This window comes from Bos taurus, chromosome 19, assembly GCF_002263795.3.
Source record: "Bos taurus isolate L1 Dominette 01449 registration number 42190680 breed Hereford chromosome 19, ARS-UCD2.0, whole genome shotgun sequence".
NCBI lineage: Eukaryota > Metazoa > Chordata > Mammalia > Artiodactyla > Bovidae > Bos > Bos taurus.
The window spans coordinates 30,471,706-30,498,624 of NC_037346.1; the positions used below are offsets into that span (position 1 = coordinate 30,471,706).

Sequence of the window (26,919 nt, forward strand, 5' to 3'; positions counted from 1 at the left end):
GTCCTTCCAATGAATATTCAGGGTAGATTTCCTTTAAGATTGACTGGTTTGATATTGCAGTCCAAGGGGCTCTCAAGAGTCTTCTCTAACACCACAGTTCAAAAGCATCAATTTTCGGCACTCAGCTTTCTTTATGGTCCAATTCTCACATCCGTACCTGACTACAGGAAAAACCATAGCTTTGACAATATGGACCTTTATCGGCAAAGTAATGTCTCTGCTTTTTAATATGCTAAGTTGGTCATAGCTTTTCTTCCAAGGAGCAATCAATCTATTAATTGCTTATTTGCCATTTCAGGCAAGTAGAGCATGGGGGTGCCTGGTTTAAAAAGTGAGTTACAGTATGTGTTTGTGTGTGAGTTGCTCATCATGTCCAACTCTTTGTGACCCCATGGACTGTAGTGCTCCAGGCTAGTTACACTATAGCTTCGCTAAAGAGACAAGAAAAGGGGCTTCCTGCTGAGGGCGATTTCCTGCAAGGAGCTGCTCTCATAAAGGGCCCAGGGGCATGGAGGGGGGGACCTGATGTCCTCCACTCTGAGCTTTAACGGAGGTCAGGCACCTCCCCGGCTGACTCCCCTCCCACTCCTCTCTTGCCTGTCCCCTCCCCTATCTGTCCCTCTCTCCAGCACCTTAGCAAGGCTCCCCTTTCCCATCCTTTTTCCCGAAGTGCCTCCCTGGCTGCTGAACTCCTCCAGGGCAGGAGTTCCACACAGAGCAGGTCAGTGCCTCGATGACAAAGAAAACAGAAAACCCACTGAAAGATTTCCACAAGCTTACAGACTCCTGGCACCAGAAGGGTCTCTAGAGGTCATTTCATGCACCCCTCACACCTTATACGTGGGGGAGCTGAGGCTCCGGTTCAAGTATGTGGCTGCCTAAGGTCACCATGATGCAACAAGGCTGGTGTGGCCCTCCAGCCTGCTGAGCACGCAGAGTGTGCGTGTCACAGGCATTTACGGGCTGGGCTCCCGAGCAGACGGGGGCCTCAGGGATCCCAAGGGTCACTTCATGTGCCTCCCCCACCCCAGCCACTTTCTCCTTGACCTTCACTGATTGTTAAGTCTCCTTGTGTTTAGAAACACTCCTCACATTGACCCTAGAAGCAGCCTCCTTTTGAAGAAGTGCTGAAGCCAGTCTCCCCACAAGAGGAGGGTAGTAGCCGGGCTGGGGAGAAACCCCCCTCTCACTCCTCACACTGGAACAGCCTCGCCTCACCCTCTGGAGTCTTAGCCACTGGATCACCAGGGAAGTCCCCAAATCATTTAATCTTGTACAAACCTGTGAAGTAAGTCCTTTTATCATCCCCATGTCATAGATGAGAAAAACCAAGGCACAGGGAAGTTAAATAAGCTCCTTGAGGCTACACAGTGAGCGGGTGGAACCAGGGTTTGAATCCAGAGAGTCTGACTTCACTGCCTGTGCCCTTAGCCACTAGGCTATACCTCCTCCCCTGAAAATAAAATGCTTTGGAAATTGAAATAAATATTTGATAATATTACTCTTAACACTAGCGACACTATTTGAGTCTAGAAAGATTATTTTCTAGAATCCTATTGTAATGATTCTATAACGTAAAAAGTACTTTGACTAGAGAGTAAACATTCATTGCCAAGAAAAAAGAGATGAGTTTCATATCCTTGATTCTGAAAAATGCCAGATTCCCTTACTTGAAAATTCCCATCCATCACTTTAGTCACAGTCCAAACAAGTTTGTTCATTTGGCTTCTTAGCTGAAAACATTTCAGAAGTAACAAAATGGCAAGAGGAAGGGTGCTTAGCAATTATAAAAGTTGGAACAAGAAAGCTGGTATCCAAGGGGAAATAGAAAACGGTAAAAAGGAGATGCAGGAACCCACAGGGTGGCTTCTCTGACATCAGACAAGAAGCAAATTGCCGCCCCCCACAGCAAGAGTCCATGTCTCTGTTCTGGTTTTGGCCATGGGGCATGCAGGATCTTAATTCTCTGACCAGAGATCGAACCCATGCCCACTGCAGGGTAAGCACGGAATCTTAACCACTGGACCTCCAGGGTTGCCCTCCATCACTCTTTCTGAAGCCCAGCATTTTTACTGCAGTTTGTGGTTAAGACCCTATGGAATTATGTTTAATGTGATGTGGTACAGTCTGCTTTAAAAGGCAGGCAGTAAACCCAGACAGATGTGCAGAATGAGTGTTTATAAGGTAATGAATGTAATGATGGCAAAAGACAGGAAATAGCCCAGTTATCCATATGATAGAATGCTAAGCGTTATTACAAAGAATGAGGACATTCTGTATGAATTAAGCTGGCTCCATTTCCAAAATCTTTGTCAAGTGAGAAAAGCACAATACAAAACAGTGTGTATAGTATGCTCCAAATTATGTCTTGTTTAAAAAGAGACATATAAAACGTTGCATACACATACACTCGCACATCTATGCTTATACATCCTAAGAATATCTCCGGAGGGACACGCGAGCAACAGCATTTGCCCTTGGCAAGGGGAACTGGATGCTAAGAGTGGGGATGGAGAATGACTCAAACTTTTTTAAAATTATGAAATATTTCGAGCATTCGGAAAAGTACAGACAAGAGTATAACAGATGCCCGTGTACCCACCACCCAGACTTCACAGATGTTAACATTTCTGTCATCTTGCCATGGATCTTAGCATTTTAAGTACAGCTAACGCACCACCCCTCCCCCAGCCCTTCCCCCATCATGCCCTTGGAGACCAGACTAGGACCACTACAGCTGATGTGCCGTCATTCCCAAGGTACGCTTTTGATATATGTATGTAGCCATGAAATACACGATGTTTTTGTGTGTATTTAAATTTTAAGTATGTATCATATTATAACTTCCTTTGGTAACTTGCTTTTCTCATCCTTGTCTGTTTTAATGTGTGTGGAGTGCTTCTTCACTGGTTTTCACTGCTGCATAGAATTCCCTTGTGTGACTAAATCACAGCTCATTTACCCATTCTCCTACTAAAATGCAACATAATTTTTCAACATTTTCCATTTATAAAATATTTTTTTAGTTATAATTGACATATAATACATGGTATGGATTAAAGCACATGATCCAATAAGTTTTTAAATATTTACCCACCATGAAACCATCACTATGATTGAAATAATGTACACATTCATCACCTCGAGAGTCCCTCACCTCCCTGGTAATCCCTCCCACCCTCCCAGCCGAGCCCCCCCCCCCCCAACCCTGCTCTATGTCTAAGGCAACCACTGATCTGTTTCTGTCACTACAGGTTAGTTTGCAATTTCTAGAATTTTATATAATGGAATTGTCATACAATAGCCCTCCTTTTTTTCTGTCTGGCTCCTTTCACCCAGCTTGATTTTGAGATTTACCCATGTTGTTGAGGGCACGACAGTTCATTCTTTTCATTCCTGAATAGCAAGACAAAATATGTAAAACACTCAGAATGATTCCTAGCATACAATAAGTGCTCAGTAAATGGAAGCTGTTATTCTAACAATATTAAAATCCTTCTCAAATTTAAGTTATAAATACTATACAAAAATCCCAGAGCTGCAACTGCCAAAACAAAAGGAGCATGAGCAAACCCCTTTTGCTTGAAAAAAAGACGTTTAGCATAAGCTGTGCTAAAGCAAAAATAATGTTTTTGGAAAAAATGTTCCAGCTTACAAATGGGCAATAACTTCACCCAACAGGTCAATTCACTGAGGTCTCCAGAGGAGTGTTTTACAGCTCACTCATCCTGCTAGTCCATCGGATGCCATTTTTCTCAAATCAGATGTTCTTTTATAGAGAAGGCAGCTGCTTGATATTCCCTGCATCTTTCCTCTCTTATCACTTCCAGCTCTGGGGTCTCCATTGAGTACTTTTCTAAACAGATTCAAAACTCCTTCAGATGCAAACAGGGCTTGTGTTTCAAGGCATTCATATTGCTTATCAGTGTGGATAGCACATGCTTCATTTGAAGTTTTTACTATGCCAAGCCCCTGTATTAGTAATGCTTTTGACTTCAAGCAGCAGACAGCGTATTAAAAAGCAGAGACATCAGTCTGCCTACAATGGTCCATATAGTCAAAACTATGCTTTTTCCAGTAGTCATGTGGATATGAGAGTTGGACCATAAAGAAGGCTGAGTGCCCAAGAATTGATGCTTTCATCTTGTGCTGGGGAAGACCCTTGAAAGTCTCAATGCTGCTGCTGCTAAGTCGCTCAGTTCTGTCCGACTCTGTGCAACCCCATAGACGGCAGCCCACCAGGCTTCCCCGTCCTTGGGATTTTCCAGGCAAGAACACTGGAGTGGGTTGCCATTTCCTTCTCTAGTGCATGAAAGTGAAAAATGAAAGTGAAGTCGCTCAGTCCTGTCCGACTCTGTGCGACCCCATGGAATGTAGCCCACCAGGCTCCTCCATCCATGGGATTTTCCAGGCAAGAGTACTGGAGTGGGGTGCCATTGCCTTCTCCGGTTCAATGCTATTGAGGCTATAATATCTATTATTCTCTTACATGCTCCCTCAGGGTAGCGGAGTCTCTGCTGCTCCAGCTATCACATCCACATTCCAAATGGAAAAAAAAAAAAAAAAAAGATAAAGGTAAGAGTTAGTGCCCTTGTCAGGAAACGATAGCTCTCCAGGAATCCCACTGATTTATGTGTCTGTTCAAAATTGTGTCACATGGCCAGGCTAGCTGGAACACAACTAAGGAGAAGGAAGACGGAAATGATGTCCATCACGGATCTGATGACAGTCTCTCTTTTTACAGAATGAGAAAATGAGGCTTAGAGGTCATAAGTGACTTCCCTCAAAGTTGCATAGTGATTTAATAGCCAAGCTGTCTTATTTCATTGAGCTACTGTGTCCATCCACTTTGATTAAGTCGTGCGTCTACATTTCCATAAGAGAATGCCAACTTTGCTTCCACTTGTCTAATATCTGGAGCACATGGGTGTCTCTGCCTTTGACAGTAAGTAAAAGAGGCGCTTCACTTGTTCAGTGAAACTCTCAGACTTAACCTGACCACTTGCCAGCAGCTGCACCAATCGCAGGTTAATAACCCTGGCATCTTGGCTAAGGAGGTGGATCTGTGTCCCTCCAGCTGCTCTGAACACCACAGACCCAGGCCCACTACTTCCTTTCCCTTCACTGAGTTATCATCTAATGATCCACTCTTGGATGTTGTTGAAGGTTAGGATGATCAAAGATAATTTAAATGTTTAAAAAATACCTGCTGTAAAAACCTAGGCTGAAGACCATGCCCATTTTGCAGCCCAATACACCTTTTATAAGTTTCCAGGATACATGCCTTTTAGAATTGAGTGCCTAAAATTTGTTTTCCTACAAAAGTAGAGATGGGTTTGTATCAGTGATCTGGGATGGCATGGCTACTGTAATTAAACACAGATTGAGTTCTAAGCTTTCAAAAAGCCAGTTCATAAAGGACAATGTGGCCATTCTTATTTCATTACAGTAACTGTATCACCCATGATTAGTGGCTCAAATAAGTTTCTTCTACTATATAGTTTGGAATCTCTTTTAATCTTTTTCAATTGGCCTGTTTTATGTCTATTGAAATAGCGTAAGTCTTTTCTCATTCATTTTGGAAATACAAGTGATTTTTAAGAACTAAAGGAATTTGCAATGACCCATCACCAGGACAGTTGAGAAAGGGAAAAAGAGGAGTAAAGAACTGGGTCATGGCATTGATGGGCTTATATTTGCAGTGCAGTGAGAGTGAGCCAAAGCAGTGCTCATCACAGTCCCAAATTCTCCTGACATCCAACTGCGACTTGAAGTATTAGCTCAACAAATATTTGAGTGTGTAATTACACTAATTAGATGGGAGCTCGGGTGTCTGAGTCTTTGTGTAAAACAAATCCATCACCTGTTCATTAAAAGTTAAATCTGGACAAGACCTTGAAAGATCTGATCAAGCTCTCGACCTCAAAGGAGCGCTACATTATCAGATAGATAGCTTTCAGCACTTGCCTGAATATCTTCCAAAAAGGAGATGCTGTGCTGTCCTTAGTGTCTCAGTCGTGTCCAACTCTTTGCAATCCCATGGACTGTAGCCTGCCAGGCTCCTCTGTCCATGGGGATTCTCCAAGCAAGAATACTGGAGTGGGTTGCCGTGCCCTTCTCCAGGGGATCTTCCCAACCCAGGGGTCGAACCCAGTTCTCTTGCATTGCAGGCAGATTCTTTAACATCTGAGCCACCAGGGAAGTGCAAGAATGGATGGGCTACTTAAATGGGTAGCCTAGCCTTTCTCCAGGGGATCTTCCTGACCCAGGAATCAAACCAGGGTCTCCCACATTGCAAGTGAATTCTTTACCAGCTGAGCCACCAGGGAAGTCCAAAAGGAGATGACACAGAATTAAATCATCAAAGACTTACCTTCTAGTAGGCAAGATGCTCTACTTCAAACGGGGATTCAAAACATAAAGAAATTGAAAACAACACGTTTAAGACTATAGGGAAATCATCCCATAAATTTTAGCACCTCCAAATTATGGAATGCAATGCAGCAATTAAAAATCATGTTCTAGTAGGCTAGGTATTATCATATAAAAAGGTTTATAATATATGAAATGAAAAACAACATACACAGGCAGAATATACAGTATAATTCTTATTTTGTAAAGGAAAAAACCTAACAGAGGAAATACACTAGAGTGAAATAGAACAAAATATTGAAAGTTATGCTTACTGCTAGGTGATAGAATTATGGGCAATTTTCATTTTCATCATTATGATTCTCTATGCTTTCCAATCTTTATATAATGAGTATGTATTATTTTATAATCATGCAAAACATGTTATTTTTTGAAAGAAAAAATGAAGAGCCCTTACAATATAACTAAAATGTCTTAACATGTGAAAATTTGGATAATACTAAGGAAAAAGAGTTCAAACACAGAAACACAAATCAGGCCAATGCAAAGTGAAGACATGATTAATTATTAACCATCTCTGTCAAAAAACTTGGTCAGGCAGCGTGTTAACTAAACCAGGGGTTTTTGAAGGACAGGAGCCAGGTCGTAGTAACGTTTCAGAAGCAGTGTGCTATGGTGGGTACATAAGTTTCCATAGTCAAGCAGAGCTGGGTTAGAATCCTGACTTTGTCCTCAGTAGCTGGATGACCTTGAATAAAGTCCCTTTATTTCCCTAAAGCTCAGTTTTCTCTTTTGTTGAGAGATTTTTTTTTTTTTATGTGAGATGTTTTTAAAGGTGATAATAATACATGCTAGGGCTGCTCTGAAGGCTCAGTGATATGGTGCATGTCACTTCCTCCGTACAGACCCAGGTCCCTAGTGATGCCCAGCAAATGAATGACTGCAGGGCTCTGGTGCTCAGAGCCTGGAGGAATCCTGGGATGAGTGAGAAGGGCTCACAAGGTCTCTCTTCCCCAGCCATGTGAAAGAAGCATCGGGATCAGTATTAAGAGCCCTGGGTTCTAATTCCAGCATCACATTTAGCCTGTGTCAGCCTCTGATTCTTTAGTTACAAAGAGGGTATGATAAACCTTTCTTTGCTTATTCATGGAGTTTGCCATCATATAAAGCCATGTATTCATTCATTCTTTAATCAGTTTTTGAATACCTTCCTTCGTGATAAATAATATCCTAGGTGCTGGGGTCATGACAATGAGGAAAAAAGAGAAAGATTCCTGGCCTTTTAGAGTTTATAATGTGGAGGCACTGAGATAATAAACAAGACGAATAAGTAAGATATACAGGATATTAAGTGGTAATAAGTGTTAATGGAGGAAAACGAAGTCAGGGCCAGAAATAGGAGGTTGCGGTGGGGGGGCAGTGCTTCAATTTGTGCTCAAGTGCTAGGGAAGGGCTTCCTAAAAAGATGGCATTTGAGTAAGTAAATGCCTGATGTAAGTGAGGGAGCAAACTTCTGGCATTTAGGAGAAAAGATTGCAGACAAAGGAAGCAGCCAGAGCAAAGACACCATGGCCATGGGTGACTAGTGAGCCAGAAACAGGATGGTTGGAGCAGAGGGAGTGAAGGCAGGAGCAGTGGGAGAGAAAAACCAACATGGGAGGTTTGCCCACGTAACCAGATAGGCTTTTGCTCCAAGTGAGATGGGACGCCACTGGGGGGTTTAAGCATGGGACTGGCACAGTGTGATTTACATCTTACAAGGATACCTCTGCCTGCTGTCTTGAGAATAGCGTAGGAATCTAAGGGCAAAAGCAGGAAGATCATTTGGGAGGATGTCATGGACACCAGGTGTGAGAATGAGTGGACAAGGATGGTAGCAGTGTTGTTGTTCAGCCACTCAGTTGTGTCTGACTCTTTGCGACCCCATGGACTACAGCAGGCCAGGCTTCGCTGTCCTTCACCATCTCCTGGAGCTTGCTCCAACTCATGTCCTTTGAGTCACTGATGCCATCCAACCATCTCATCCTCTGTCACCCCCTTCTCCTCCTGCTCTCAATCTTTCCCAGCATCATGGTCTTTTCCCTGAGTCAGCTCTTTCCATCAGGTGGCCAAAGGATTGAACTTCAGCTTCAGCATCAGTCCTTCCAATGAATATTCAGGATTGATTTCCTTTAGGATTGACTTGTTTGATCTCCTTGCAGTCCTAAGGACTCTCAAGAGTCTTGTCCAGCATCACAGTTCAAAAGCATCAATTCTTTGGCACTCAGCCTTCTTTATGGTCCAACTCTCTCATCCATACAATACTGGAAAAACCATAGCTTCGACTATACTGACCTTTGTAAGCAAAGTGATGTTTCTGCTTTTGAATGCTCTGTCTAGGTTTGTCATAGCTTTCCTTCCAAGGAGCAGATGTCTTATGTAAACCCACTTCTGTTCTTCCAGTTCACTACTGTTTCATTCTAGATAAGACTTGGAGCAGAGCTCAGCCAAGAAGGGATCCAGTGTGTGTGCCTTTTCTGGGGAGGCCTCTCTTTTCTTAATCATCATTTTGAGATAATCTGATGTATTCCAAGCCCACTTCTTCCTAACTGACATGCTTTTCTCCTCAACCATCCTCAAGTAGCATAAAAAGCGTAATCAACCCAAATTACAGGGTCTGCTTAATTCCAGGAGTTGATTTGAATATCATTGCTTCAGGAGGAGGAGAAACAAGTCTTCCTAAGGAGAGAATTTCCTATTAGAAGGACTGTTCACAAAAGCGTGTCCTTGGCAGCCCATTAATTATATTTCATTTTGACAGATCTCGTATATAGTTGTTATGTCTTAAGGGGGGTAGGAAGGTGTTGGGTGATTAATTGGTCGATAGTATATGTTAATTGCATGCTAATTAAATTTAAATTTAATTCCTATTTGGAACACTTAATTTAACTCAGGACCAGAAAATTAGAATATTCAAGCTTTTTTAAAGGAACATGTCTTTCTATCTGTCACCTTCATATGTCTGTTGACACTTCCTCCTTGTTTACAAACTTGTTTTTCGAGAAAAGGGATGAGATGGTTCTTAGAGCCTCTAGCTGTAATAGTATTGGTTCTTGCAGTACATAAATATCTAATTGGTTTATTGAAAAAAAAAATACATATATACCCTGTTCTTAGATTTGCTCTGAACAAGTTCTATCAGGCTGGGAAAATGTACTCTTTGATTCCTTCCCTCTGGCTGGATAATTGAAGATGCAGCTCCAGGACAGAGTCTGTACTTAGTTTCTAGAAAAGCACTGAGATGCTCTGCTACCCCAAGGCAGGGGGCAGGGCATCCATGACACTGGGGGCTTCTGGGAAATTCCCTGGGGCTGTTGTTTCTTCTCTCCCTCAGGGAAAACCCCAGGAGGGGAATACTCTGAGAACACTGTTGACAAAATATCCAGGATTTCCTCTTTTACAGTCCAGGGGTGGAAGGGGAACCACATCCTTCCTCTCCTCCTCTGTCCTAGGTAGAGAAGGTGTGTGTATGTGTGTGTGTGCACGCGTGTGTGCTAAGTCACTTCAGTCATGTCCAACTCTTTGTGACCCCATGGACTATAGCCCCCCAGGCTCCTCTGTCCATGGGGTTTCCCAGGCAAGAATACTGGAGTGAACTGCATGCCCTCTTCCACGGGAGGCCACACAGGTGCCACTTGGGAAGTCCACTTAGGATCTGGTTGTTTGCAGATTTCCTTGAGGGTAGAGTACTAGGCCTTGGGACTTCTGTTTTTAGCCTGCAAAGAAAGCCGTGGACCTCAAGTATGGTAGAAGGAACATGGGTTTTGAAGTTTAACTGATTTGGATCTGTACCCTGGCACTACCTTAGACAAGTTAATTCATTCTTCTGAGTCTCAGTTCTGTCATCTGTGAAAGGGGTGATGGTTCTAATCTTACAGCACTGTTTTAAGGCTTCAGTGAGACCATAAATGTCTGTGCAAACCTAACATATGCACAGTCAGATGGCCAAGGCCTGGGCGCTGCTGTCGCCACCCCTGGCTGGTCATCACCCGCCTCCCCTCTGGTCCTGTGGAGCTGCCTGCCCCTGGACGCAGCTCTCGCGTGCACACTGCACTGTGGCTCATCCTTGACACTGGACTGTCTTAGAACTGGCCTCTGAGCTTTGACCCTTCTTCCGTCACTAACTGGCTCTCTCCTCAGCTGTTCTGGAGAAGCCTCTGGAAAAGAAAGCCGGCAGAAACTACGGTCCCCCAGGCAACAAGAAGCTCGTCTATTTCATTGACGACATGAACATGCCCGAGGTGGACGCCTACGGGACTGTGCAGCCTCACACGGTCCTCAGGCAGCACCTGGACTATGGCCACTGGTAAGCGAGCACACGGAGGGACTCGGCCGGGCGGGGGACAGGTCCAAGGCCGGTTTGTCCTGCTGGAGCTGCAGATCTGAGCTCAGCTCTGGCACCAGAGAAGGCGCTGGTCAGAGAAGCTACTGAGCTCTTATTTAAGGGAAAATGCCTATTCTTTCTTTACCACTTATCTCTAAAGTTACCTTCTTCAAGCTTCCAAAGCATGATTAACCAAGACCCCCCTACCCTCCCACCCACACCCCACCTCCCGCTGTGGTTCTGTCGCACTGAGCAGGGCCTTTGATGAGAACACCTAACATATGCCTTAAATCAGTTAATTAATTTAAAAAAATTTGTTTAATTGGAGGATAATTGCTTTACCATATTGTGTTGGTTTCTGCCATACATCAACATGAATCAGCCATAGATATACATATGTCTCCTTCGTCTTGAACCTCCCTCCCACCTCCCACCCCATCATACCCCTCTAGGTTGTCACAGAGCATCTGATTTGAGCTCTCTGCATCATGCAGCAAATTCCCACTGGCTGTCTATTTTATACACAGCAGTGTGTATGTTTCCCTGCTGCTCTCTCACTTTGCCCCACCCTCTCTTTCACGCACTGTGTCCATAAGTCTATTCTCTATATCAGCCTTTGTCTCTCAGAGCATCTCACAAGCTCCATTGTTATCTCCTCCAAGTGTATCATTTTTAATGGCAAAAGGTCTAAACTTACCAGAAAGAAAAAAAAAAAGTCGGTGATTTGAGGCAACTCTGGCTTACCATCCTACCTCACACTGAATCCAGTAAGACCTTCCTGGAAATTCTACTGCACGGCCTTCATATGGTCACCTTTCCGCTCCCAGAAATACCCGCTTCATGCTTCTCCTCTCTCTCCAAGCTTGCCACCCAGCCTCCGTGGATGACCACACTCACTACCTGCATCTCTAACTTCCACGTCTATACAACTTACCCGCCTCCCTGTGCCTCCCCCCACCACATCTTCCCTGAGGCTTAACCACCCACCAGCATCTTTGCATCTATTCTTTCCGCCTCTGAAATCTCACTTCACCTGTTAGTCCCTCCTGATCACTTCCTTCACATCATATTTAAACTTGCATGAATTTACTTAGTGATAGTGAAAGTCGCTGAGTCATGTCCGACTCTTTGCGGCCCCATGGACTATACAGTTCATGAAATTCTCCAGGCCAGAATACTGGAGTGGGTAGCCTTTCCTTTCTCCAGGGGATCTTCCCAACCCAGGGATCGAACCCAGGTCTCCCTCGTTGCAGGTGGATTCTTTACCAGCTGAGCCACCAGGGAAGCCCAAGAATACTGGAGAGGGTAGCCTATCCCTTCTCCAGAGGATCTACCCGGCCCAGGAATAGAACCGGAGTCTCTTGCATTGCAGGCAGAGTCTTTACCAACTAAGCTATCTGTGTTCAAAAATACCATTTTCTGACTGCTGCTCTGTCTCCCTCTGTGTTACCAGATTCTCTCCCCAGTTTCCAGTTCCCCATCTCCCACTCACTCCTCCAGCCACAGTGATTAGGTTTCTGTCTCCCCCACTTTACTGTTCTTACTCAAACAGCTGTATCTTTACTGTGACGTCCTGCAGACCCCATTGGGTCACCATCTTTCTTCTCCGTACACACTTGATGTGGTTGCCTGCTCTGTCCTGGAAGTCCTGGCTTTCTGGGTACCATACAGCCTTGATTTCCTCCTACCTCTTTGACCATCTCTGTGGTCTCTCCTTCCTGTTCTACTTCCACAGACATGGTATCCCTTAGGGATTTGTCTTCAGCTCTTTTATCTTCTCCGTTTCTACCAGTGGGTCTAGTCTTTTTTTAACCTCTCAAACACATGAGTGATTGGGCACATCCCAGCTCAGCTTCACAACACGCTCCCCTGCCTGAGCCCTCTCTCACCTGCGGCTTCTGACTGTCCCAGGTATGATCGAAACAAACTGTCCCTGAAGGAGGTCATGAACGTCCAGTATGTTTCCTGCATGAACCCCACCGCAGGCAGCTTCACCATCAACCCCCGGCTTCAGGTATGGGGGGAACTGTGACCTTGGAGTCCTAAACATCACCTTCCAGACCAGATGTTACTGGTCTCTGTGGGAAAATTGGCTCTCCACCCATCCAGCCTCTTTACATGGTAAATCATACAGGATGTGGACTTGCGTTTCCAGGAAGACAAAAAAACACCTCAACCCAGACCCCCTGAAGCTTTGTTTTCTTTTTTTTATAATTAACCTTCATTGGAACATAGTTGATTTGCAGTGTTGTGTTTCTGCTGTACAGCAAAGTGAATCAATTATATGTGTGTATACATACACACACACACACACAAATACACACACACACACACACACCCATCCTTTTTAAAATTCTTTTCCCATATAGGTCATTACAGAGTATTGAGTAGAGTTCCCTGTGCTATACAGTAGGTTCTTATTATCTGCTTTATATATTGGAGTGTGTGTATGTCAGTCCCAATCTTCCAATTTATACCTCCCTCCCATTTCCCCCTCGGTAACCATGAGTTTGTTTTCTGCATCTGTGACTCTTATTTCTGTTTTGTAAATAAGTTCGTTTGTACCACTTTTTAAAGAAGCTTTTCGAGCCAGATGGAATCATAGGGTTAGTCTAATTCAACTTGGCCTTCAGAATGAGAGAACGTCAGAGGGGTGAATGACCCTGCCAAGGTCACATGCATTCTCAGTATCACGATCAGATTTGGACCCGGAGTCCAGGTTCCCTTCTCTTTCTGCTATGCCACACTGACATCTTTGACCAGAGGTCCAAAGCCCTTCATTCATTCTAGGCTCAACTAAGTTTGGGTTTAATGTGAGAAGTGTGGCCAGAATGTAGAATTCAAAGCCCTTCTAAGAATTCTTGACCACCGTATCCAAATCCAGAAGAGGTGATTTCTGTTCTGTGACCACAGAGTGTAACTCGTGGCCTCCTCCCTGTGGCTCTGTTTTCCCGAGCAGCGTCACTTCAGTGTGCTCACCCTCTCCTTCCCGGGAGCAGACGCCCTGTCCTCCATCTACAGCGCCATCCTGACTCAGCACCTCAAGCTGGGGAGCTTCCCGGCAGCGCTGCACAAGAGTGTCCCCCAGCTGCTCCATCTGGCCCTCACCTTCCACCAGAAAATCGCCACCACGTTCCTTCCCACAGCGATCAAATTCCACTACATCTTCAACCTCAGGGACTTCGCCAACATTTTCCAGGTGAGTCCGACCTCTCCGAGACACCTTTGGAGGCTTGACAATGACCCTGTTCCCTCCATCCTTGGCCAAACTCTTTGATGAAGGCAGGGTTCTTATGGGGTGATGAACATATAAGTAAACAGAGTACCGTGGGATCTGTGTGGGTCTATTCAAGAGAACAGAGTTCCGGGGCTTCCCTGGTGACTCAGTGGTAAAGAAGCCACCTACCAATGCAGGAGACACATCGATCCCTGGTCTGGGAAGATCCCACATGCCTCAGAGCAGCTAAGCCCATGCACCACAACTGTTGAGCCCAGGTGCCACAGCTACTGAAGGCTGAGTGCCCTACAGCCTGTGCTCCAAAGCCCAAGCACCTCTACTAGAGAGTAACCTCTACTCTCTGCAACTAAAGAAAAAGCCCTTGTAGTGACCAACACCCAGCACAGCCAAAAAAATTTTAAAATATAGAATTCTATTAGTCGATTGAGTTACTTCTCAGTAAGCCGGATGCATTTTTTGAGTTGGTTCCTTCAAGCTGAATGTGGCTCAGCATTTCAAAGATAATGTTATGTAATGATTTCAGCCTAGGAAAAGAGAGTGGCACGGAAAAAAGATAAAAATATTTTGCACGCCCTGTTGGTCCACTCATCTTTCTTGACTTGCAAGAGAACGTCCCCCACACCATGCAGGAGGGCTCTGCCTCCTATAGAAGCCATGTGGTGCTACTCCTAAGACACCATCCTCCAGCCTCTGGGATGCCTCAGTCCTAGAAACTCTGGCTTATTTCCCAGGTCAAAACCATTTCAAAATAGTGATGCTCTTCCAACTAGGGATGGCCTGTGTCTGCCTGGTGCTTCCAATCGCTCGGCTCCTCACTATCAAAACCTCCAGAGGGCAGTGCAGCAAACCCGGCCCCTTCTTCCCCTTGCTCAGGTAACCCGTCCTCACATCATGGGTCCATAACCCTCCCATCCTGGAGGAGAATCTGCAGAAACTACTCAGAGGGACCCCTCTCCAGGACAGCTCTGAGCCATTTTTGAGGGAAAGTGCCTTTTATACCAAGCAGAGGCCACACCTGTAGGGAAATGTCAACTTGACCAGGGAGCAAGGCTTGACCCTCCACGGGGAGCACATTGATAATTACCCAGGGTGAAGAGCCGACTCATTGGAAAAGACCCTGATGCTGGAAAGGACTGAAGGCAAAAGGAGCAGTGAGTGGCAGAGGATAAGATGGTCAGATAGCATCACCAACTCAATGGACATGAATTTGAGCAAACTCCAGGAGACAGTGGAGGACAGGAGAGCCTGGTGGGCTATAGTCTACGAGGTTGCAAAGAGATGGACGTGACTTAGTGACTGAGCAACAGCAACACTCAGGGCACTACCTGTGCAGGTAGGACTCTGGGAAACCTCAGACTAGCAAAAGTCCAGGCACTGAGGCCATAGGGCTTGCGGGTTCCGTGGTCGTAAGGAGCAGAAAGCCACTGAACATTAGTTCAGTGATCTGAGAGCAGCGTTCCCAAAAGGCTCACCCAGAGGGTGGACCACTGAGCCCCACAGCCAGGCCAAGTCTCTGAGAGCACGTGTGACCTGACCCAGGATGGCGCTCCTGGGTCAGGTGCCTCCAAACATTCACTTATTAACTTATAAATGAGGAAACAGACCCACAGAGCTTACACTGATTTGCCTAAGAGCACACAGCCAGCCAGGGAAGGAACTGGACTAGAACCTAGGTCTTCAGGTCCCCCTTCCAATATGCCATTCTGTCCTCATCCATCCTTTTGATGAAACAGCCTAAGACAGTTAAGGCAACAAGTAGGACCCAGCCCCGTGGCCCTCAGACCTGGACAGTGGCAATGTCTGTGCATCTCCACCCTCACCTCCCATTTATCAAGTATTCATTGAGAAAGACTTTTAAAATTTTTATTTATGTATGTATTTATTTTTGGCTGCTCTGGGTCTTCATGGCTGCACTCGGGCTTCCTCTAGTGGTGGCAAGCGGGGGCTACTCTCTGGTTGCGGTTCACGGGCTTCTTGTTGCGGTGGCTTCTCTTGTTGCTGAGCACAGGCTCTGAGCACAGGCTCAGTTGTTGTGGTGCACAGGCTTAGTTGCCCCATAGCACAGGGGGTCTTCCTGGACCAAGGATTGAACTTGTGTCTTCTGCTTTGGCAGGTGGATTCTTAACCACTGGACTACCAGGGAAGGCACTTTTTTATTTTTTAATCACACCAGCCATTTCTTAAATCTCACTGGAGTGGGATGAGACACAGGTGTCACCGTCTGCATTTTCCAAATGAACAAAAAGGAGTTAAGTCGTTAGATCAAATTCCCACTGCTCATAGTGGCAGAATGAAAGGGAAAAGAGGCATCAGGTCTCCCTCATACGATGCCCTGAGCCGGCTCCTGCCTGGACAGCAGCTTGTCACCTGTGCAACCTGAAATTCATACTCACAACAGCCCTTTGGGATACACATTATTATCCCAATTTAACAGAGGCTGGGAGACGTTGCCAGCTCATAGATGACAGCGTGAATGCTCGGGGAGGTAGAAGAGTACGCACGGTGTCGGTGGAATAACAAGTAGGTGGGAGCAGGCCTTGTAGGTGTCACCAAGCCACAAGATCGGGGAGGGAACTTTGAGATCAGAGAGGATCTTTGTAAAAGGTCCAGCTTCAGTCTGTAATAAAGCTGGCATTTATTGAGCCAGTCCTATGCCCTCTGCATCTGTTAGCTAATGATTTAATCCTCAAGACAACCATTTCAGGTACAACACTGATCACTTCCAATTTGGAAATGACAAAACTGTGTCACAGACAAGTCAGTAGCTCGAGTATGTTCGCATAACTGCCAAGCAGAAGCCTCGTACCCCAGATGAGTGGGGAGGTCAGCTCTCTTGTGTGGGGATTCAGGCTGCCAAGGTGTCCTGAGGAAGGAGGGTCCCAGTCCAGCCTGTGTTAGCTCCTCCCTAGTCAGGGAGGAACTAGGAGGAGAGGTATGGTGTGGGGCTAAGTCTGGTTCTTTTCCAGACTCAGCCAGCCTGAGTAGCAACCCCCGGGCTCTGTGTCCCAGCCCGACCTCTGCAGCCTGCCAGCTGTCAGCTCCCAGCCCCAAATGTGGGAAGTGCACCCCCACTGGAGAACCTGCCTCTGTCCATCGACACAGCCCCTCACCCTCCTCCTCCAGAACAGAGTTTTGAGCCCACAGCTTGGCTACAGCCTCCCCCTCCCTCCCCTTTCCCAGCCTGCTTGCCTAAAGGCCTGACAGGAGAGCTGTAAGGAGGGTTGAATGCCCGCAAGGAGACAGGTGCTGTCTGGAGAACACGCCGTTTTCCTCCATCCAGCTTGATCCAAGCTTCCATCATTCAGCCCTTCTCTGCGCTTCACTCACTCTGTCCAGGATCCGGACATCAGGACAGAACTTGATCGTGCTCTGAGCAGAAATCATTAAGCATTCCCATCTCAGTGCTACACAAAACTGTCTGAGTTGGTGCAAACTTTGCCCTTGACACACTCTCATCGACTCAGCCCTTAATTGTCAGTCAGCCTGAGCATCTGGCTGTAATGGGGCTTGTAAACTTCAGCTGATGGCTCTCCTCGCTCCCAGGGTCAGCACTGGTGGTGGGGCTCCTTCTCTGCTGTCAACACCTCACACAGGGCTGGTACCCAGGAAATCCAGGAAGCAGGCAGGGGTCAAACGGACCCACTGAGATTTCTGTCTTTCTCTAAAATAAACTTTTTTAAAAGTCTCACATCCAAGCCAAAAAGCGCCGAAGTCATGAACACACATCTCAGTTAATTGTCACAAAATCATCACAGCTACATAACCATAACTCAAGTCAAGAACTACTTTCCCAATAAATACATTTTTTAAAAAAGAAGTACATTGCCAGCATCCCTGAAACCCCTTGTTTTTCTTTCTTCTGTTCACTCTAAAAAAAAAATGAAGCTTTTCTTTTCATTGTACTTCCCTATTTTTTTGGCTACATTGGGTCTTTGTTGCTGCATGCAGGCTTTCTCTAGTTGAAGTGCCGCGACTTCCCATTGTGGTGGCTTCTCTTGTTGTGGTTCGTGAGCTCCAAGTTGCACGGGCTTCAGTAGTTGTGGCTCCTGAACTCTAGAGCATGGGGTCTGTAGTTGCGGCAAACCAGCTTAGTTGACCCGTGGCATGTGGGATCATCCCAGACCAGAGACAGAACCTGTGACTCCTGCTTTGGCAGATGGATTCTTAACCACTGGGCCACCAGGGAAGTCCTCCACTCACTCCTTCTTCTCCTCTCAGAGCTAAAGTACTGTCTGGACTTCTAGCCCCATACGTTATTTCAGCCTATTTGGGGACTTTATATGCAAATTGTATGGAAAATACGCTTGTGTACTTTTGTTCAATATTATGTTTGCACCTATATACACAATCATGCCATTGGTAAAAATGAATCATAGTAACAATTCCTTTCTTTCTGACCCTTAAGTCTTCCCATTGCTTGTTCTTACCTGCTGCCTCAAGGAAGAGACATAGTGAGAGTGGCCTTGCACAGCATTCCTAATTTTAAGGGCAAGTGTTTACAATAGTTGGCTGTTAAGTGTGATGCTTACTATAGATTTTCGTGGATGCTCTTTACCAGTTTAAGAAAATTTCTTTCCGTTTATAGTTTACTAAGAGTTTTTTTTTTATCATGAATATATGTTGAAACTTAAATGATTTTTCTATATCTGTTGAAATCACTGTATCTATCTTTTTCTCTTTTTTTTGTGGAAATGGGATAAATTACATTGATTATTTTTTATTAATCAACCCAACTGAGTTGTTAACATGCTGAACTTACTTTATTTTCTGGATTCCATTCATTATTTTTTTCTCTATAATGTTTGCACCTATATTAATATGATTTTCTTATCATTTTTCTTTCTTCCAGTGTTCTAAGGTTATGAAGTCCTCATAAAATGCATTGGGAACCGTTTCCTCTATTTCTACTCTCAGGAAGATTTTTTAAGACACTGTATTGTACCTTCATTAAATGTCAGAAGAATTTAGTGATGAAACCATCTGGAGTTTTTTTGTGAAAGATTTTCCAGTATAAATTCCATTTTTTAAATACGTATTAGGCAATTCACATTTTCTCCTTCTTTTTGCATCAGTTGTGGTCAGATGTCAGTGTCATCAGCTTCTAATTTATTAGCATAAAATTGTTTACAGTATCCTGTTGTTATCTTTTAAGTATCTGTTTTGTCTGACATGTGCTCTCTTTTTTTGTTCTGGCTATTGATTATGTGTACCTTCTCTGTTTTTCTCTTTTTATCTTCAATCAGCCCTGCTAGAGACTAGGGCTAATTGTGCTAGTCTTTTCCAAAGAAACTGAAAAAGAGACGTATGTCAATATTATGTGTTTGAATTTATTGGTTATCTCTATTTGATACATTTTTGTATACAAATTTATTAAAATTTGCTCTTTTCTTTATAATCTCTTTCTTCCTACTTACTCTAGGATCGAGATGAGTTTGTTCTTGTTCTTCTATCTTCTTGACATGGCTACTTAGATCATTAATTGTCAGCCTTTCACCTCTTGTTATGACCCGATCTTCATGCCATGCAGGTGAATCTGAGCATCATTCTGTCTGTAGCGAAAGTGTTAGTTGCTCAGTTGTGTCTTGACTCTGTGACCCCATGGACTGTAGTCCACCAGGCTCCTCTGTCCATGCATTTCTTCAGGCAAGAATACTGGAGTGGGTAGCCATTCCCTTCTCCAGGGGAGTCTTCCCAACCCAGGGATCGAACCCAAGTTTCCCTCGTTGCAGGCAGATTCTTTATTATCTGAGCCACCGGGGAAGCCCATTCTGTCTGTAATGACGTACAATTAAAGGACTCCTTTTCTTGTAAGATAAGACAGAAGTCAGTGAGGGCAAAGAAGGCATTGATGAGCTTTAAGTTATAGGATTTGAAATTGTCAAGAGGCTCTGACCTCAGTGGTGTCCATTTTTCCATAAAGGAGGTTGGAGCACTGGCTAATAGTAACAGGGAAGTGATGGACATTTGAAAAGAATAGTAAATATTTAGAATGATCCCTGAGGTGTATAGGAAGGAGAACTTACTAGAGGTGAATAACTAGATTGCTGACCTGTAAAAGTTAGCTATGTTCCTTCCAGCCCTCTGTTGTCCTTCTGATTTGAATTAACAGTCATCACCCAGATTAGCTTTCAAAATGGCACTTGTAGAGTTGAAATACAGCCAAGAAGCCACCTCACCCATTTCTGTGGTGATTTGGAAAGTAGTGGTTGAAATTCCAGGATCTCAGGTCAGGCAGACCTGGCTTCAAAGCTGTGTGGTTTTGAACTAAGGCCACTTATTACCCTATACTGTAGAGCACGCTTGCTTTCTTTCTGAATCTCACCCTTCACCTTATGCTGAATAACTATTGTAAAAATTACTTTGTAGGTTCATCACTGTGGTTAAGTGAGCTTTGTCTGGCAGAACATCTAGTTCAGTGCCTGTTGCATAACTGGCTTCCATCAATAGTAACTGCTGAAATTTTAAGTTGCTATTTATGTTATTATTATTTTTTTTTTTTTGCTGTTTATTCTCCTTACAGGGTATTCTCTTCTCCTCCGTGGAATGTGTCAGGTCCTCACAGGACCTAGTAAATCTCTATCTGCACGAATCGAATCGGGTTTATCGGGATAAGATGGTGGAAGAGAAGGACCTTGATCTTTTTGATAAGATCCAGGTAGACGTGGTCAAGAAAATTTTTGATGTGAGTATTGCCCTGTGAATTTCTGCTTACATCTGAAAAAGAATAGTGATTATGCAAGGATCACCAAAATGATAAAAATCCAGCCCTTAAATTGAAGAAAATCATATTTAGATAAAGAAAGAAAGTCTGTCCTTAGTGTGACAAAGTGGAAAATTCTGGGGCAAGAAGAGATACACATTAACCATAGAATCTCGGTCTTGTGAGGCCTGTGAAGACCATCTGACCATATCCTTGTCCTTTCCCCAAATTGGTCATCCCAGCTGACACACCAGCATCCTTGGAAATTCAGAGTCTCGTCTCTGCAGAGCCAGCCACTTTGGAACTGCTACTGGCTGGAAATTTGGAACAAGTCTGAAACTTGGAACATTTGGAACAACTCTAGAGACTGAAGATTTATTTAAATAGTGATTTAAAATGTATTTCCTGGGTTATGCCCCTGCTGTTGAACAGCATGCTGATCACCCTCTTCCCAAGTGAGTCCTCCAGTCTGAACCTTAGAAGGAAAGAGTGGCAGGTGGGAACAATTGCTCAAGCTGACATAAACTCCTCCTGATGCATTAGAAAGCCTGTTCTTTCTTGGACTCACTTTCATAACAATCTCCACCTCTCAAAATCCCAAGTATTTGGGTTTTGATAAGTAAACAATTCCTTTCTGGATTATAAAAAGAATAGCTGTCCCTTTGAAACTTCAAGGATGGCTTGGTAGTGACGAGACAAAGACCCCCTGTCTTTTAAGTCAGGTGAATGGTACTGGGTATTTTATTTTCTTATACATAATAAGATTTGTCTCCACTCTGTGTGGGAGCAGACCCAAGAGTCGGTCAGGAGGGTCCTTGCCCCTGTGTCTCATCACCAGGACCTTGGAGAGACTGTGGAGCAGACCCAAAGCCTGAACGTGTATTGCCATTTTGCACACGGTATCGGGGAGCCCAAGTACATGCCTGTCCAGTCGTGGGAACTTCTGACCCAGACGCTGGTGGAGGCCCTGGAGAGCCACAACGAAGTCAACACGGTGATGGACCTGGTGCTCTTCGAGGACGCCGTGCGCCATGTGTAAGCGTGCTTCTCTCCTTGCCTTTCTTCAGCTGTCTCCCCTTCCCAGTGTCAGGTCTCACTGGGGCATTTGAGGACACCTAGATAAAATCGGGAAAGCAGTGACTGCTTCTGCCGTGAAGGTCGAGATGGCAGCTGGAAGAGCAGCTTCTGCCACTGACCTTGGGGGGCAGTGTCGTGTTAGACTCTGGAGGAACAGGATTTGTGCACATGGTTGCCATTCACAATCCTGGTCCTGACCACAGTGACACCAGGGGAGAATGGGAGGTCATCAAATAAGGCAGCAGAAGGGCTGAGGACCTGTATTCCCAACCCACCCTAGTCCAGTGAGATCGAAAGTTTTAAGTGCACACGTTTCAAAAATTAACTGTCCTTTTAAGTCTTGCTCCTGTCAAGTGAATGGGCTTCCCAGTGGCTCAGTGGTAAAGAATCACCTGCCAGTGCAGGAGACACAGGCTCCATCCCTGGGTCGAGAAGATCCCCTGGAGAAGGAAATGCAACCCACTCCAGTATCCTTGCCTGGGAAATTCCATGAACAGAGGAGCCTGGTGGGCTACAGTCCGTGGGGTCACAAAGAATCAGACATGACTTAATGACTGAGCATGCCCTAAGCACACAGGCTATCAAGTGAACCATGGAGAATGGTCTCCAAACCTCCCAGACAGTATGTACTGACACCTGAGCTGCATTTACCACCCTTCCTGCCTTCTACAATCACTCCACCCTGCCCCCTGCTGCCCAGGGTCTCCAACAGCAAAATCCACTTGGTCTTCCACTTCCGAATTCTTACTGAAACCTAACTGATCCCTGGGTTAAGGAAAGTGTGTTTTTTCTTCCCCCTTCTATATGCCCCAGGGCCTAGAAAGATGTAGGGACCCTCCTTCTCCCCTCACTCCATGCCGGTGACATTTCTCTGCACCAAACAATATAGTGAGAAGCACAGATAACTAAGCTTACGGGCACCACTGCACACAGTGCCCAGGATGGAGTCTGTACACACTTTCCCAGGAACCCACAGGCCCGGCTGAGAGCCAGGCCCCAGTTCAGGTCCTCATCCTGCCACTGACGGGTAGTAGTACTGTGCAAAGGACACAACTGCCCCAAGCCTCGGTTTGCTCCTCCAGAAAGTAAGGATTTTTGAGGGTCCTGCCTGTCGAGGGCTTTACGCTGCATTACAGTCCCTGAGATTAGAGTCTTTGTCTTTTTGATGTTGTTTTCTTTCCCTCAAAGCACCTTTTCTCTCCTACCAACTTCCTTCACCATTCCAGCACATTCTCATTCTGCTTCTTTGGAAAGCTTTGCACTAGATTGTTCCTCCTGCTTTTGGCATAATCTTTGTCTTTTTCTTTGTTCGTTTGCTCCAATGTATGTTTTTCTGCCTCCTCCTCTTCCTCTTAGAATCACTTCATGTTTATTAACAAAAAAAAGGAAATTCTCTCATGCCCCTTCTTTTGTACATCTTATTGGTTCTCTCTCTCTCTCTCCCTCTCCCTCTCCCTCTCCCTCTCCCTCTCTCTCTCTCTCTCTCTCTCTCTCTCTCTCTCGTGTGTGTGTGTGTGTGTGTGTGTGTGTGTCCAGTCTTCAATAAGCCAGTTTCCTCCAGCTGTGCTGCGGTACATCTTCAGCTTTTGTTTTTAATCTCCCAGAAGCTCAGTAATGGGCTTAACTCAGACTGCCTTGGTTTTCTAGCCCAGGCACCCTTTAGAATATTGATCTTCCTTTCAGATTTTGTGATTTAAATGCAGAGTCCTTTGCCCTCATCAGAGGTTGTTAATGAATCCCCCAGCTGGCGTCCGATGCTGACAGTTGCAGACTTCACCATTCTTCTTTGAAAGCTTCAGCTCTAATGATGCATTTCCATTTAGCTATAGAATAGCATGGACCATGCTGAACTGACTTCAGGCCTTCCAGAATACAGCTGGGTGTTGGGCGGCCCACAGAACCTACTTGAGTTTTTCCTTCCCCTTGCCTGCCTCTCTCCTCATCAGTTCATCCCTTGTTGCTGTTCAGTTGCTCAGTTGTGTCCGACTGTTTGTGACCCCATGGACTGCAGCACTCCAGGCCTCCCTGTCCATCACCGTCATCCTGAGTTTGTTCAAATTCACGTCCATAGAGTCAGTGATGCCATCCAACCATGGCATCGTCCATGGTTGTCATCCCCTTCTCCTCCTGCCCTCAGTCTTTCCCAGCATCAAGGTCTTTTCCAATGAGCTGGCCCTTTGCATCAGGCGGCCAAAGTATTAGAGCCTCAGCATCAGTCCTTCTAATGAATATTCAGCATAGATTTCCTTTAAGATTGACTGGTTTAATCTCCTTACTGTCTTAAGAGTCTCTCAAGAGTCTTTTCCAGCATCACAGTTTGAAAGCATCGATTCTTCGAAGCTCAGTCTTCTTTAAGGTCCAACTCTCACATCCATACATAACTTCTGGAAAAACCATAGCTTTGACTATGCAGACCTTCATTGGCAAAGTGATGTCTCTGCTTTTGAAAATGCTGTCTAGGTTTGTCATATCTTTTCTTCCAAGGAGCAAGCGTCTTTTAATTTCATAGCTGCAATCACCATCTGCAGTGATTTTGGAACCCAAGAAAATGAAGTCTGTCACTGTTTCCATTTTTCACCATCTATTTACCATGAAGTGATGGGATCAGATGCCATGATCTTTGTTTTTTGAATGTTGAGTTTTAAGCCAACTTTTTCACTCTCCTCTTTCACTTTCATCAGTTCATCCCCGCACTCCGCCCCTCTTTTTTTGAATCTGAAGAAAGGGCCTGGACATTTTTGCACCACCATCTCTCCTTTTGTCACTGTAGGCAACCCTTTCTCATATAGACACAAAGCAGATGATTCCTTGCAACTTCTTCACCCCCAAATGTGATGCTTAGGATAAGGTCTTGGGTGTTCTGCTTCAATTTAACAAAAACTTCTTGAATCCCTTCAATGCGCTAGCACCATAGAGAAAGTAAGCTGAGAATACACACTCTTCAGATGTCTAGAAACTCTGGTTTAATAACAGATCTGGAGAAGTATACATCTGTCTGATACAAGACAGAATATCAAAACTGAGTAATTATAAATGCAAAAGTAAAATCATAAAATGAGCTAAAGTAGGTCAGTGAAAATCTCCTGAATATTTGTTGTATTGTGTGCTCAGTCATGCCCAGCTCTTTGCAACCCCATGGACTGTAGCATGCGAGGCTCTTCTGTCCGTGTGTGTGTGTGTCCAGTCTTCAGTAAGCCAGACTCCTCCAGCTGTACTGTGGTACATCTTCAGCTTTTGTTTACTTGCCTGCAATTTTCCAGGCAAGAATAGTGGAATGGATTGCCATTTCCTTCTCTAGGGGATCTTCCCGATCCAGGGATTGAACTCCAGTCTCTTTCCTCTTCTGCACTGGCACACAGATTCTTTACCACTGGGGCACCTGGAAAGAATATTTAGGGGAATAAAATGTCACTAGATAAATTTAGTGACATACGACCTGTTCACAGTGGCTGCATCACTGTGCTATCCATCCCCAAATATATGGGCTTAACTTCCAAATTCAACTCATACAATCTGACATATTCTTATGCTCCAATATAGTAGACTCAACTTTTGACTACTTCTACCTAAGAAGAAATTAGTGCCACCATAATGGGGTGGTGGAGAAGGCAATGGCACCCCACTCCAGTACTCTTGCCTGGAAAATCGCACGGATGGAGGAGCCTGGTGGGCTGCAGTCCATGGGGTCGATAAGAGTCGGACACGACTGAGCGACTTCACTTTCAGTTTTCACTTTCATGCATTGGAGAAGGAAATGGCAACCCACTCCAGTGTTCTTGCCTGGAGAATCCCAGGGACGGGGGAGCCTGGTGGGCTGCCGTCTCTGGTGTCGCACAGAGTTGGACACGACTGAAGCAACTTAGCAGCAGCAGCAGCATAATGGGGTGGGGGAGTGCAGTTTTTCAGCATTTATCAAAAGCCGTGAAAACTGTCTCACTAGGAATTCATCCTGTGGACATAATTAGAGATATAACCCCAGGCCCTTCCTGTTGCCATCACAAACCCCTCCTGGCTGCCTTGGGCTCTTCCTCCACCACCTGTGCTTCACCAGAGGCTTTGGCTTAAAGCAGAGTAGGGAGACTTTAGTCCACTCGGGCCAGAGGCGAGGCCAAGCTTGGGGACCATTGTCAACTACAAATTGGCGCTTGCCAAGGGCATTTGCTCTCTGCCTTTGCAGAGATTGAACCCTGTTCTGCTACAACTGTGGACCTTCAACACCCCCTGAAGAGAGTCCAGGTTGGAGAGTGAGGCACTCTGTGCTCCAGGAAACTGGTGGAACAGGTCTTTAGATAAATATTTTCAGAAACTGATTTCATGATCCCAATCCTTGCATCACCTCATATCTAGAAAAGCACTGAATCCCTTCACGGTGACATCAGCTCCTCAAGACTAGCAGAAAACCTTGGATTGCTCTGAACTCCCTCTTTACCAAAATCTTATCTAGCGATCTTTCCCCACGACCTCTTTGGAGCAGCCTCTCAGAGGTCTCTGCACCGCTGTCTCCCGAGCTGCAGTCCTCATTTTGCCCCAAATAAAACTTAACTTGCAACTCTCACCTTGTGCATCTTTTCTTAGTCGACCTCTTAACTGAGTCTTCCCAAGCTCAGCCCAGGATGTGCCTGCAAGGGTTCCAGGTCCCCCCGGACCATTCCACCTGCTCCTGACGGAGGGGAATCTGATCGAAGCCCTGTGTCTCTGCTTCTCTCTCAGCTGCCACATTAATCGCATCCTGGAGTCCCCCCAGGGAAATGCTCTGCTAGTCGGCGTTGGGGGGAGTGGCAAGCAGAGCCTGACCCGGCTGGCGGCTTTCGTCAGCTCCATGGACATATTCCAGATCACATTGCGGAGAGGCTACCAGATCCCGGACTTCAAGGTAGGAGGGTTGGCGGCTGCAGGAGGAGACCTAGCCTCTCCTGAGCTGCCCAGCTCCCTGTCACCCTGCATTAGCTCTTCGGCTCTCTCGCCCAGAATCTCCTCTTCACAGTCTGTCCGCCTTCTTCTTAGACTCTGGGCTGGTGGCTGGAGGGGCTCATTAGACCCTGCCTGAGAACCTGGCCTTCCCAAGCTCTGTATCTGGGAGACTTCCGCTGCTTTAGTGACATCTGTAGAGCCTCAGCTCTCACCCAAATAGGAAGCACATCTATTAATACATCAAAGTCAACAACAACA

The 26,919-nt window shown here is 45.3% G+C and overlaps 1 protein-coding gene across 10 annotated transcripts in view; it reads left to right on the forward strand.

Moving 5' to 3' along the window:
* The window catches only part of DNAH9 (dynein axonemal heavy chain 9), a 290,463-nt gene that overhangs the window by 143,113 nt on the left and 120,431 nt on the right, over positions 1–26,919 (forward strand). For all 10 annotated transcript variants that reach the window (XR_009491586.1, XR_009491587.1, XM_024980551.2 and 7 more), the window contains 6 exon segments: positions 10,552–10,717; positions 12,647–12,749; positions 13,695–13,934; positions 20,494–20,655; positions 21,512–21,708; positions 26,461–26,623. Coding sequence is in view for 8 of the 10 variants with exons in the window: in XM_024980551.2 (XP_024836319.1) it covers positions 10,552–10,717; positions 12,647–12,749; positions 13,695–13,934; positions 20,494–20,655; positions 21,512–21,708; positions 26,461–26,623 (1,031 nt within the window). In the remaining 2 variants the exon portion in view is untranslated.